Source organism: Cyanistes caeruleus, chromosome 2 (genome assembly GCF_971803275.1).
Source record: "Cyanistes caeruleus chromosome 2, bCyaCae1.hap1.1, whole genome shotgun sequence".
In the NCBI taxonomy this organism is placed as follows: Eukaryota; Metazoa; Chordata; class Aves; order Passeriformes; family Paridae; genus Cyanistes; species Cyanistes caeruleus.
The window spans coordinates 28,881,231-28,894,253 of record NC_141702.1 but is presented as its reverse complement, the minus strand read 5'-3'; the positions used below and the strand labels follow the sequence as shown (position 1 = coordinate 28,894,253).

The following is a 13,023-nucleotide window of genomic DNA, read 5'->3' as shown; positions in this document are numbered from 1 at the left end:
AGCTACCTAATGCTCATTTTGTTGCTTTTGCTTATAGCAAATAACTGACATATGAGGATGTGCTACTAACTTTACAGCAGGGTGTAATAGTTCCTGCTCAGTGTTTAAAGGCTCAAAATTGAAATAGTTTTTTAGATCATTATGCTAAAAAATGTATCTGGTACATTTAACTGATTCTTGGGGTGATTTTACCTCTCATCTGACCTATGTTTCTTGCTCAAGAAACATAGCTGAGTATTGAGTGGAATGTTGAAAAGAAAAGAAGTGCCAAGATGGGTATATAAGCTTAATCATGGAATTTAATGGAAGTGACCTGAAAATCACCATGTTCAACCCTCCACACAAAATATGGACCTCTTCCAGGTTAGATCAGGTTATTTAGATCATGACTGTACTTTTAAACCATTTCTAGCCACGGAGACTATCCACCCTGTTAAAGTTTTTGAACATTTTTCATTGTGAAAAGTGGCTTCTGCCACCTAAATAGGAATTCCTCTTATTGCAACTTGTGACTTTTGCACTTCATCCTCTTGATATTCATAGAAATTATACATGCAGGAATTATATACTAGCAATTCTTTAGAGTTGTTGTAAATAATTTAAGTAGCTATTGAGTCTGTTTTCTTGATTTAGTGACTCTTGATCTTCTGCCCTCTTTTTGTAACCAGTGCAGAGATGGTCGTCCTCTGTCATCGAGGGATAGACGGACTTTACAACAGCTAGAAGAGAGATTAAGGACACTTCGAAGGAGAGAGAGGCATCTGGAGTCTATTGAGAAAAGCTGGTGGACAAAGTTCTGTGAAGCTATTCGACCTCTGAAGGTAGAACTTCTGACTTTTTGATACTTAAATTGAAATAACTTCCAATTTCTTTTCCCACATAAAGCACAGGTCAAGTTGACTACCCTGAATATCAACTGCTTTTTTTATTTTTTTTAAATTTACTCCAGTACTGCACAATGATATCCCTAAAGTGAATTGTGACCTGTTAGAATACGTTTTACTTTGTTTTAGCTCTGATTTAGATTAAAAATTAGCAAATCCTAGTTGATCTACTGTAGTGTTACTGCCATAAAAAACTGAATATCTTACTTTTTTATCAAACATACAAAAATGAGAAGAAGAGAAGGAAGAATCCTATAGCTGTCAGTTAGCTTAGGTTAATCTAAATTACATGTATCCAGCAGAAATGAGACACTTTGATAATATATGCATTTGGAACAAGCATCTTGCCGAGGAATTACTTGATAAATAGCAAGCTAGCTGAATAGAACTTAATGTCATGGAACTTAACCAATTGAAAAGAGATGGTTACTAGGGCAAAGCTTTTATCTTGGTCTCTTTGATCTTAGGACTTTGATTTTCAGTAGATACCTGGTTTTGAAAACTAGTACTTTTATGAACAGTGTTGCCATATAAAGTATTTCTTGCCAACTAGCTGTAGGAAGAAATTTCAGCATTACTTTCAACTGTAGGCTGCTTTTGGGAAAGCTAGGGAGAGGGGGGTGGGTTGTAAACAATTTCTTCTGTCAATGCTGCTGTTAATGCTGAGTGCTGAAGGCTATGGGCTGAAATTGCAGCTGAACAAAAGCTTTCAGTGTGCAATTCTTAGAGGAGTTATCTTGCTACGATACATTACAAATACAGACTGAGCTCTTTCATTGAAAGGACAAATATCCCTAACTATTCATGTTAACAGTTTGGAGGCTTCCTTTTGATTTAAAAAATACAGCTTGTATATTAAGTATTAAGCTTCTGTAACTTTGCACATAAAGCTCAAATTTGAGAAGTATGTTTGCCATATATTTTGTCTCTGACTTTAACAGTTCATTGTGTTCTCACAGGAAAGCATACAATATTATTACCTACTCACGGTTTATCACCTACAGTCTGGATCGTATTCCAGTGTCTCCTTGTTGTTGTGGTTTGAAAGCTTTGTATTCTCTCAGTAACTGTGACAGTCACTGAGTTGTTGACTCATGAATCACAGACTAAAGCAGAGTTGCAGGTGGATAATTTTTCCTGACAGATTTTTCTTATACTGTGGTTGTGCTATGAAGCATGTCAGAACTTGTTTACTTTGACTAGAGCTGTCCTATGAAGGTGGTAATGTCTATCACTTAATTGCATGTTAACTCTTACAGAGCTGTTTTACTGTTGCTTGAAGAGCATTTGGGATGTCTTTGCAGGTATATAACTGTCAGTTGTTCAATTGGGCTTTAAGAAAAGGTGAAAATCTGTTCACTATCTATACATAGTACTTCCATTCAATGTAGAAGTGCAGAAAATCTTGGAGCTTTGCTTATGGTTTTACAACATTTTCACCTTCAGTGGCTTCAATTTGGATGTTACTGTTCAAATATGTGTCTGCTTCTTAGACCTCAAGAGAAATTCCATTTCTTGTGAAGCAAATACTAGATAGAGAATCCTTTTTCTGTTTTATATTTGGGACAGTCAGTTTATGGGATTTTCAGACTCTTATTGGGGCTAACAGAATAACATGTTCACAAATTGCACTTTATCTTCAAGGTCTTTTACACTAAGTATTAGCTTAGTGTCTACATTCAAACTTCTGTTAACTACTGTCTTTGTATTGTGTCCTCAAGTGTTCTTGTTTTAATTGTTTTATTACTGCTAGGTATCTGTTAGCATGGGATTTGTTGTTAAAGGCAAAACTGAAAAGTAGAAAGCCTCTCTTGACAATTATTTTACTCAAAGCTAACTCAAAGGTGAAGCTGTTAGTTTTTCAATTCAGTCAAAAGCTGAGCATCTTAAGATCCCAGGGAACTGAATATTGGCCAACATGGGGTTGTTGAGTAATGTTGAATTAGTCTAATTTCTTTCTACAAAATGTAACATTTCCTGCTTCTCTTCTTTTTATTTCTTCCACTTTCATCTCATAGTCAGCAACAGGAGAAATGTCTATATGAGATGTCTATACTATGAGTTTATAAAAAAAAATAGTGAAAACTAACTCCAGAGCACATAGCTATGTTTGTTCAATGTGTGGACAAGACTATAGGACATGAAACATGGAAGTCTGCTCAACAATAATAAATTGGTAGTATTGCATCTGTATTTTCATGGTGTTCTTCTCAGCCAGTGGGAACAAACTGGAGATACCTCAGGTAATATAAGAAAATCAAGTGCTGGTTTGAGATCTGCATGAACAGAGACCCCACTCTTTCTTTCCAAGGCTCAGCTCCTTTTGTCCTGGCTCTGGAGTGGCACAGAAGGGAATAGGGAGTTACTATTAGTCCATAACACCTCTACTCTGCTGTTGCTTCCTCATCACACTGTTTCTGTTCCAGTGTGAGTGGACTTCATGAATTGTAGTTCCTGTCAGAGGAACATGTGGGATCTCTGTAGGCTGTGGCTTCCTTTAGGAAATACCCTCTTGTTCTGATGTGGGATTCTCTATAGGCTAAGTGTGGTTATCTGCTCTGGCATAGTCCTCTGGACTACAGGGTCATCTAGGTTAGGCTGAGGTAGAAATGTCTGCTCCATTCTCTGGAGTATCACCTCTTTTGCTGAGCTTGGTGCCTATCTACAGGGTGAATATTAACAATTCTTGCAAGTTATTTTTGAGGCTTTTTAAACAATTACCAACTGTTTGTGGATCATTTCTGCTCCGAGTAATTAAGTCTGAAATTCCATGGTTATCTTAGTAGCACTTCAAAATTATCCACAGATGAAATATCTTAGCTTGACTGATCCAGGAGTGGGGATAGCAGGCAAACTCCTAAAACTAACATTTCTAAATGTTAGATGTCACTTCAGAAGACAGGCATATTCCAGAGGAGATACAAATACCTGTCTAGTGGCCATAGCTGGCAGAAGGTAGTGAAGAATTATGAGATTCAGACTCCTGGCCTCAATTGGTTTTGAATATCTATTTCTTGTACAGCTAATACCTAGGAGGAGTTTGCTGTGGAGAGGTAAAACTTGGTACATTTAATTATGGGGAAATGCAATACTTAATGCTTTCCTTGATACTGATCTCTAAAGCTATATCTTAGAAGACCTACATAATTTGAGTTGTTTTATAAGTGATGTTCTAATATTGTGTTAGAGTTTGCAGATGGAAGTTTATTTTCAGAATTTAATGACCAGTAATAGTATTGTATCTGAGTGCCATTAATTAGCAGCTGTAATAAAGTTCTTAACCTTTTCGTGATGGTTGTGTGCCAAGTTTTGAGGCTAGTAAAACCTCAAAACTCCCTCATTCATGTCAGAGACCATGCATTGTGTTCCTGCATAAAGACTTTTGAAATTACTCTGTCTAGGTCTCAAGTCTAGCAATCTGAAAATGTCTGGAGAAGTTAAGTGTGCTTATCTGATTGTATTCCATGACTAGAGTTTCTAGGAAAACACAGTGAAACTTTTGGAACTGTAACTGGATGGGTTTCCTATCTGGGCTCTCTCCTGTGTATCATCCCCTAAACTCCCCAGGGAAAAGATTGTGAGGGAGAAAACCTGTCAGAAGGAGGGAGAATGGTTTCCTGAACTAGCTGATGACCCAGGAAAGACAGTAGATGTTCTGGTTGAGACAGCTTGGAGAATCAGTTCCTGGCTCAAGTGCTGTATTTGGTAGGCATAATAAAAACACTTTTCTGTGTTTAAATGAGGACCTGGCATTTGGGCTTGGTTGAGTTTTTCATCACTCCCAAGTGACTTGGTCATTGTACATTTCAGAATGGTGCTACAGGAAAGGAGCTTTTACTTAGGAAGGGTGAGATGTTCCTTGTAAGCTGTGCACAGATTGCCTTCTGTTGGAAGGTGAGCACACAGGTGGGGTGATCAAGGCACTATTCTCTAATTAATTAAATCTAAATGTGTATACATAGTTAAGGAAGGCTTTCTACATAATATAGCGAGTACAGGTTGTGAGTTCTGCTGAATGCTGTGTTCATTAAATATAATGTGTCATCTCTTAATGTCACTTTTGACATTGGGGTGGATTTGTGTATTACACTAGAGCATGTGATATACTTGACAAACTATGTTTAACAGGGTAAAAGCTTTGTGAGCACTTCTCTTAAGTATTTACCAAAAAGTTACTGCTTCAAGTGTATTTAAGCTCTGAAGTGCTCCAAGATTAGTTTGCTATTGAAACAAAGGCAAGTGTTCACTTCTTGCATCAACTGCAAACACTTTGTTAAATTGTTCTGAATTTTTATTTGTAGATTGTGTGGGGAGTATTCTTCATCATCGTGGCATTGCTCTTCACTGTCTCTCTGTTCTTGTCAAAGTAAGTACATTTCAGCATTTTTCTTAACCATTTAAACTACTTAGTTTCTTCTCTAATATAAAAATTGGTGTGGTTTGAGTCAGCTCCCTTCTTTTCAATGTTACGTCTCTCTCAGTAGAGCTGCACTTCACATTATAATAGTACATATTGAAATGGAGCAAAATGTACCAAAATAAACTGAAGAAAGAACATGTTTCAGGCAGAAAACAGTTCTGATTCAGCAGAGGAGTTAAGCATATATGTTCAGCAAGTCTTTCACAGAACAAGTGCAGTGAGTGTGGTAAAGCAAAGTATGTATCTGTATAGACACTAGACAGCTGTCACTCTCTGGGGTTAGTTCAGTTTTTTGGTTTTTTTTTTCTTTTGAGCTGCTCTTTTAAATTAAACTAAGGATAAGGGTCTGGGAGAACCACAGTACTTACACAGTTTTTCTAATTCCTGCAGTTTGGACAAAGCTCTGCATTCGGCTGGCTTCGACTCAGGATTTATAATTCTAGGAACTAATCTAACCAATCCATTAAATATGCTGTTACCAGTTCTTCAAAGAGTAAGTAAAGAAATGGTGATATACATATGTAAGAACGCTCTTCTGTTTTCTTCTAAACTTTTTCCCAATTCATTGATTGAATTCATAATGAATTCCCCATATTCATTAAAACAACATTTTCTAGATGTGTGTTCAGTAAAAGCAAGGCAACTTCTGTATTAATCTTGAGTTATTAATTACTGATATTAAAATCTTGGGTGAATGGAATCTGGTTTGGACAAGGAAGGTGGTGCTTGAAAGCGATTTTGATGTGATGAGAAGACAGTGGGAACAAAGAATGACAGCAGTTGTAGTTACTACTCTTCACAGAATAAAAGCAACTTTGTTCCATGCTCTACATGCATTCTAGTTGGTGTACTGGATAGCTTAGGCCTTTTTAGTGAATTAAATTCAATTTTTTCACTTTTTAATATATTGCACATTGAAAACTAAGCTTTATAACATACATTGGGTATGTTATAGTAAGGTATTAGTCTTTGAGGCAAATCCAGTGTTAAAACATACATCTTTTAACTACAGAGCAGTTGGAAGGCAACAAGTACACATACAAATTTGAGTTTGTCATGAGTGAACTGAGGAAAAGAAAAGCTTTAATTAGCTAGTGCTTTATTCCTCCCTAGCTGATTCCTATATTCCCCCCCAGCTTATTCCTATATTCTTGATATAATGGGTCAGCACAATGCATTGCTTCCCCATGGCTTTTAAAACTATTGAATATGTAAGCTTGTAGCTCACTGAGAAAAACAGTGTTCAGCAGCAATATTATCTCAAGCTTTTATTAATGTAAATATAAAGATCAATTTTTGTATACAAATATGATCAGAAAAATAGTAACAAATATGCAGTCCCGAAATAATTGTTGCCACTGTGGACTTGTCATTCTGTGGACATATTTAAAATAATTAAGTATTTCATGGCCTCAAATATATATATAACACTTCAAAATTAAGGCATGTCTTAAATGAATAAAAAGGCTTGGTACTTTCTCAAGCTAATTGTCTAAGCTCTATTAGCAGCAAGCTATGTTAGCTATATTTGGAGTCACCTATGTAAAACTTTAAAATAGGATTCTTGACTACCTCAGATATAAGCTACAGAAGTAGAAACTACTTAGTTTTGAGTGGGAGAAGAGCTTTTTTCCTTGTCTTTAACTGCTTGTGTTCTTGTTTTAGGTTTTTCCACTTGATTATATTCTTATCACAACCATTGTCATGTACTTTATCTTCACTTCAATGGCAGGGATTCGAAACATGGGAATATGGTTCTTCTGGACAAGGGTAAATATAACTTAAGAGTTTAGTTTCTAATACTCATATTTAAAAAATATATGCTCTTGAATGTATTTTTTTTATTGCTTTATAAATACGAGCTGTTGCTAATAGCAATGTCTGTACGCCTAATGAACGTTAAAAGCCTATTGTACAGTTTGCACTGCTTTTGGAAGGTGTTTCATTTTATCAACTTATCAGACTGCCAAGTCATCAAACTGTTGTTTTAATTTTAGCAATAGTCACCTGACTCCTTCGAGTGTCTAATCAGTGTCCATTTAGCTCTAAGTTAAAGCCACATGATTGTTCTATTTGAACTACTTGTCAACTTTTTGGTCAAAATCTATAATGTGGCATGTAGTCAGAGGTTCTTGAATTACCAGCTGCATGACAAGCATGTTTAGCTTCATAAGAGAAAATAGTGCAGTAGTGGTAGGGCTATCTAAATATTATGCAAATAATTTATTATTGTATACAAGCAGCTTTGTATCCAATAGCATGACGTGCCTTTCTCTGGTACTTGGTTAAATATTACCCTGCTAATGTGCCTACTTTCCCTTGGAAATTGTCACCTTGTCACGTGGTGACACTTCAAAATTGTGAACAATAGCCATCAGTCTTTGCAGTGAGTTGTGAGATTAGTTGTTGGTCTTGGTGCTGTCATTTTCCCTTCAGCTGTCAGCTTTTTTACCCTAACATGATACTCAGATTGAGGGGAATTAGAGTAGATGTGTCTACAGGGCAACAAGGAAGGATTATGTTGTCCCCTGCAATGTTGAATGGACAGGATGCCACTGTATCCATTTTACTCAGCCTGGGAATGCTCTCTCATGGCTCCATCCTCTGTTTCTAGATCTGATGGGGGGTATAGGGACGGATGACACCTCACTTTGACCAAAGGACAGAATATTCTTTGATAAACCAATACACAGGGTTTTATAGGTCACAGGCAATTTTAATCTTGCTACTAAATGCTAGTGTATGTTTTGGGTCATTAATGCAAATAGAACTTAATTTGGTTAAATAGCTGTGCTTTGAAATTTGGGTAAATACACCTGAAAACCTGCTTTGAACCAGTGGAATGAAATTACCAGAAGGTAATTTTAGCAACCTCCTACTTCTGGCAGTAGAATTAAAACTTATTTTAACTAAAGAGTTTTTTGAATGCTTTCAAAAAAAGAGAAATATTTCATTGTGTTAATTTTTTTTTCTGGTTTTAGCTTTATAAAATCAGACGAGGAAAAACTCGACCTCAAGCACTCTTATTTCTCTGTATGATACTTCTGTTGATAGTTCTTCATACAAGCTACATGATTTACAGTCTTGCCCCACAGTATGTAATGTATGGAAGTCAGAAGTACCTGGTACAGGTGAGATGCATTTTTTTGTTTAAATTTTGTTTTCTGCATTAAAAATGTACGGGTTACAGAAACTTCGGAAGTCACACATTTTCAGATTTTGAAGAGACTTTGGTAGGCAGGTTTTTTTTTTTTTAAATACTAGCTGGTCTCTTGGTAATACACAAGCCAGAAGCTGATTGCACTATATATTAAGCAGCTTAATTTCTAGATCATCTGAAGACTTTTTGAAACTGAGGTTTGTTTTACTCCTTCTGGTAAGACAGTTGTTAGCTTCCACTGGATTTGGTGCTGGCCTGCTTAGGCTGCTGCATGACTATGTTGAGGATTATTTTGAATTTGTAAGGCTGTGTACAGAATGAAATCAGTGTTGTTCCACAGTTGATGATTTTTATGTGCATATTTATGAGGAATGACAAAGGTAACTTGGTACAGTAGAAAATAATCTGAGTGGAGCTAAGTGTGTGCAGATGAATCACATTTCAGGCACTTTGCACTGTAGAACTTCATGAAACTCCATGCAGTTCTTGCACTGTAAAATCTTCTACAGAACTAAGCAGTTAAAATTTACTCTGCTTTTGTTATTGCAGTTTTGTGTATTTCAAGGTTTTTTATTTTTTTAAGTCTTTAATCTTCTGTACCTTAAGAAATAATTTATTGTATTACATCTTGGTTTGAGTGTCAGCCTGCATATTTATGGGGAAGTTCAATTCTCAGAAGCATCTTGAGAGGTTTAATGGATGGCTGTTTATTAAGGTCTGGTATTACAGGGGTATTCTTCATTAGATCTGATCTTGCAAATGTAGATGACTAACCAGGTCATGAACTGGTTGCTTATTCAGGTGCAGTGAAGTCAAGGTCCCTTGGTGTGCTGTTTGATGTTTGAGTTTCACAAAGACAAAACAGTTGAGCTGGAGTGGTCAAAAGAAAGGAATTAGATTGAAGTGACTGGATGCTTGTTTGAGTTTTTGTAATATCTATGTAGTTCTCCAGGAGGATGTTCCTGTGGGAGCAGAGCACACCTGCTTTACAAATTGAATGCCTGCTGGCTTCCTTCAACTGCAGATATTTAGTAAATTTTGTAACTTATTTGTATCAATTCCCTTCAACAGTGGATATGGAATACTTGGGGTGAGAGTATTACAAGGAGAAATTGAACTTGGAGTCCTGTTAAATCGGCGCGAAGAGGAACTTGCTCAACTTAAATGTGTTGTTGTGGTAGGATTGTCACTGCAGGAATTGGACGTCTTAGTAAATGCTACTGCTGTCTTTACATTTGAATTATCTGGTAGTGGGCAGTTGGTCACCCTGATACTAATCCAAGCACAATAATAGAATCACTGTAGGGGATTTGAATATTTGGTATTTAGGAAGTGTAATGCATTTTTTTAGTTTTTATGCTAAGTATAACAAACATGCTTAGGTGTGTATAAATTGGCTCAACTTGTCAGAATTAGGGTAGTGGCAGCATGAAACTAAGATGAAAGTCAGTTTAGGTACATTTACATGGAACTTCTGACATGGTTGCTTACTGTTTATGTAGCCTAGAACATCATGTAACTGTATCTGAATTAGTTATGAGCTCAAGTCCCTGTAAAAGACAGTTTGGGGTTTTTTATGTTGTAGAATGATTGTATGCTTCCAATTACAGTGCAGAACCAGTGTGGGTGTAAGAGTGGGAAGAACAATTCCATTAAGGGTCCTACTGAATTAGTCTTTAAGCCTTGCAGTGAACTGAGTATAGAACCCTTTGCAATAAAGTTTGTAGATAGCATGGAAGATTTCAAGAGAAAAACAAATAACAAAGGCTGTAGCTGGCAGTTTGTTTTCCTTTATGAATAAAATAAACTGTGCATATATTAAGGGAGGCAGAATGTTTGATACTTAACACTTACATGTTAGCTGTTTATGACAAGAAGTATCTGAAGATAAGTGCATAATTTCTAAGAATAAAGGGTCAAGAAAATGGAGCACAGCAGCAGGAAGACTCTTGTCATTCTTGCAGCTATAGCAATATAATTCTGGTCAGCACTGCAGGAAGGATTAGTTGGAACGGTTGAGTAGAGCTGTAACTTTCTGTTTAAAGGATTAAAAAATAATTTGGTCAAGATAGCCATCCTGGGTCCTCAGCTTATGTCTCATTTCAGAGATATGTGTTTCAAGTGCATAATCTAATTTGAGTAGAAACTAGTTTTATTGTTAAAATAATGTGAGACACAAAGAATATGCTGGTAAATTACATCTGATTTATCTGGCATACCAAATAGATACAAGGTTTTTTGAAAACATCCTCTTAGAGTATTTCACAATGTACCAGAAACATTTTCTGTGTCTGACTACCTTGGTAACTGGATGTTAAATTTTGATATTGAAGTGAGGAGAGATAGAGTCTGGGAATGAAGAGAAGCAAGATATTTTTCTATGGATGTAGAAATGAAGAGGTTCTTAAGAATTATAGAGATTATGGATTTTGGATTTAGGAGTGTTCAGGAACATAACCAGGAGCAGGGCAAGTGAACTAGACATAGCAAGCTTCCTGATGATGAGAACCCTATGCACCAGCTCACTTTGACTGTTCAGGTTTTCATTGTGCTCTCACACTGTTGTTGATTTCGTCCTTTAAAATACCACTTGTAACCAACAGTGTGTAAGAACCAAGCAATAAATGAGCATAATTCTAGGAAAGCTTAGTGGATGGGTGGGCTGATAAACATGTGTATGACTCATGTTGGCTCATAGACTGTGTGAAAGGAGTATTTCCCGCTTTGCTTTGCTCTACAGTAATTCCAAATCTAGTAATGTGTCAAACTAAATAGTTATCACAATCTCTAGTAATGCATGAGATACGTTAGATTCCTGTTTGAATCTTGAACTGTTTCCTTTGGAAACAGCTCTTTTGGCAAGTGCTTTTAATTTGGAGGTACTGATAACTTTTCCTTTTAACTGAATATGTATATAAAAGTGGAGCTTTTGTGAGGCAATTAGCATTAACTGGATATGGGCTACTTGCTTTATTAACTCTGAGCACTGGTGTGTTCAAAGCATGTGACCCCAATTCATTAAAAGTGTCTTCAGCTGTGGTGTCTGTAGGAAACCTTTGAAAATTATTCTGGATATTGTGCCATACCAACCAAATCCCTCTGTAGGAGTTTGTTCAACTTTCATAACTCTTCAGACACCAAGGACAGCTTGGCTTCACATCTTGAAGCAATTTATTGTATCTGTTAATCAGCAATGAGTCTTTTCATAACCTTTCACAAAGAATGAATTGTATCCACATGCAGGCCACCTTCTTAGCTTTCTAGCAAAAGCATAACTTTACCTGTGCTTGAGGCATGATTCCTATTTCTGTTCAATAAAACCAAGGATTATTTTGCCTTTGTCTGAAAGAAAGACCACTGCTTCCTGATATTTTTACCTGTTGGACCTCTAAGACTTGGTTGATCCAGACAGGAATTAAAAAGCCAGTACTTGCCATAAGCAGCATGGATACTTTTCCATGTTTCTCTGATTGGGGACCAGAGCAGAAACAATCATCACATAGATAATTTGGAGGAGTGGAGCTAAATTGCAGGGCCCAGAGTGTCTCCATTGTCAGCAGCAGGATTCCAGAAGTATCATCCCTTAGCTAAGTGTGGAAACAGATCTTTCCGAGTTCTTAATCCTTAACATAAGCAGAAAGTAACCATGCAGGTGTAACAGGCTGTGTCCTAACCCTTTATATAATAACTTGCTATTATCTGAAGTGTCCAAAATGTGTCAGCTCTTGAAGCACACATACTGAGTTACTGTCCATAGTTTTGTCTTATGCTTGGCCTTGATGCATCCTGCTTTCAGCCTTGGAATAGGTGGGATAACAGAACACTGAAGTTTTACTCTGGCAATACTTGTACTAAAAATGTCTTAAATTGTAGGAATGTTTATGGAGAACAGTGATACAAGACCTGGAAAAAAGCATAGGTGTTGTCAAAGAAAGCCCATAGGTCTAGCTATTGTATTTAAAATTCTGTTAATATGTTAAAGTGAATGAAAATAAGGAAGATACAACTTTGAAATGGCTATTTTGTCATTGTTTTGTGCTTTTCCTGTGTCCTGTGGAATTTTACAAGGTATGATACTGTTCTTTTGAAAGAAGTGCTTGGTATGACTGAGAAATGTAAGCTGGAATACTGACAGTCAGCTGGAATACATTCTGGAGATGGGAAACTGCTAAATGTACACTGAATAATTGAAATTTCACGTGTTCTGTTGTTTCTGTCTACACATTCTCTTTTGTTCCTGATCCCTGTGACTGTCTTATTCCTTTTAGATCTGTTTAAGGCAGTCTCCTTGCTGTCATGGCCTTGCATTAAACAAAATTAACTACATGTACAAATTGCTGCTTTTTTGGATAGACATTGAGTTTCTCTTGACTGTTCAAAGTGAAAGCTGAATTTGCTTAATATTGGTAAACTTCCTCAATTAATTTGTTAGAGCTTAGTTTTATGTGCCAGCTTGTACTGATTGCTGATACGTTTTAAGGAACATTTTTCAGTCTGAAGAAAAGGTATTGACTCTTACTGGTTTCTCTTTAGAGGGTTTTCTGTTTAGGAAATCATGA

At 36.5% G+C, this 13,023-nt stretch overlaps 1 protein-coding gene across 5 annotated transcripts in view; it reads left to right on the top strand.

The window, feature by feature from the left end:
- The window catches only part of LMBRD1 (LMBR1 domain containing 1), a 66,971-nt gene that overhangs the window by 41,829 nt on the left and 12,119 nt on the right, over nucleotides 1-13,023 (top strand). For all 5 annotated transcript variants that reach the window (XM_086876202.1, XM_086876204.1, XM_086876203.1 and 2 more), the window contains exons 9-13: nucleotides 669-821; nucleotides 5,186-5,250; nucleotides 5,695-5,797; nucleotides 6,970-7,074; nucleotides 8,286-8,435. In XM_086876202.1, coding sequence (XP_086732328.1) covers nucleotides 669-821; nucleotides 5,186-5,250; nucleotides 5,695-5,797; nucleotides 6,970-7,074; nucleotides 8,286-8,435 — 576 coding nt within the window. The remainder of the gene's footprint in view (nucleotides 1-668; nucleotides 822-5,185; nucleotides 5,251-5,694; nucleotides 5,798-6,969; nucleotides 7,075-8,285; nucleotides 8,436-13,023) is intronic.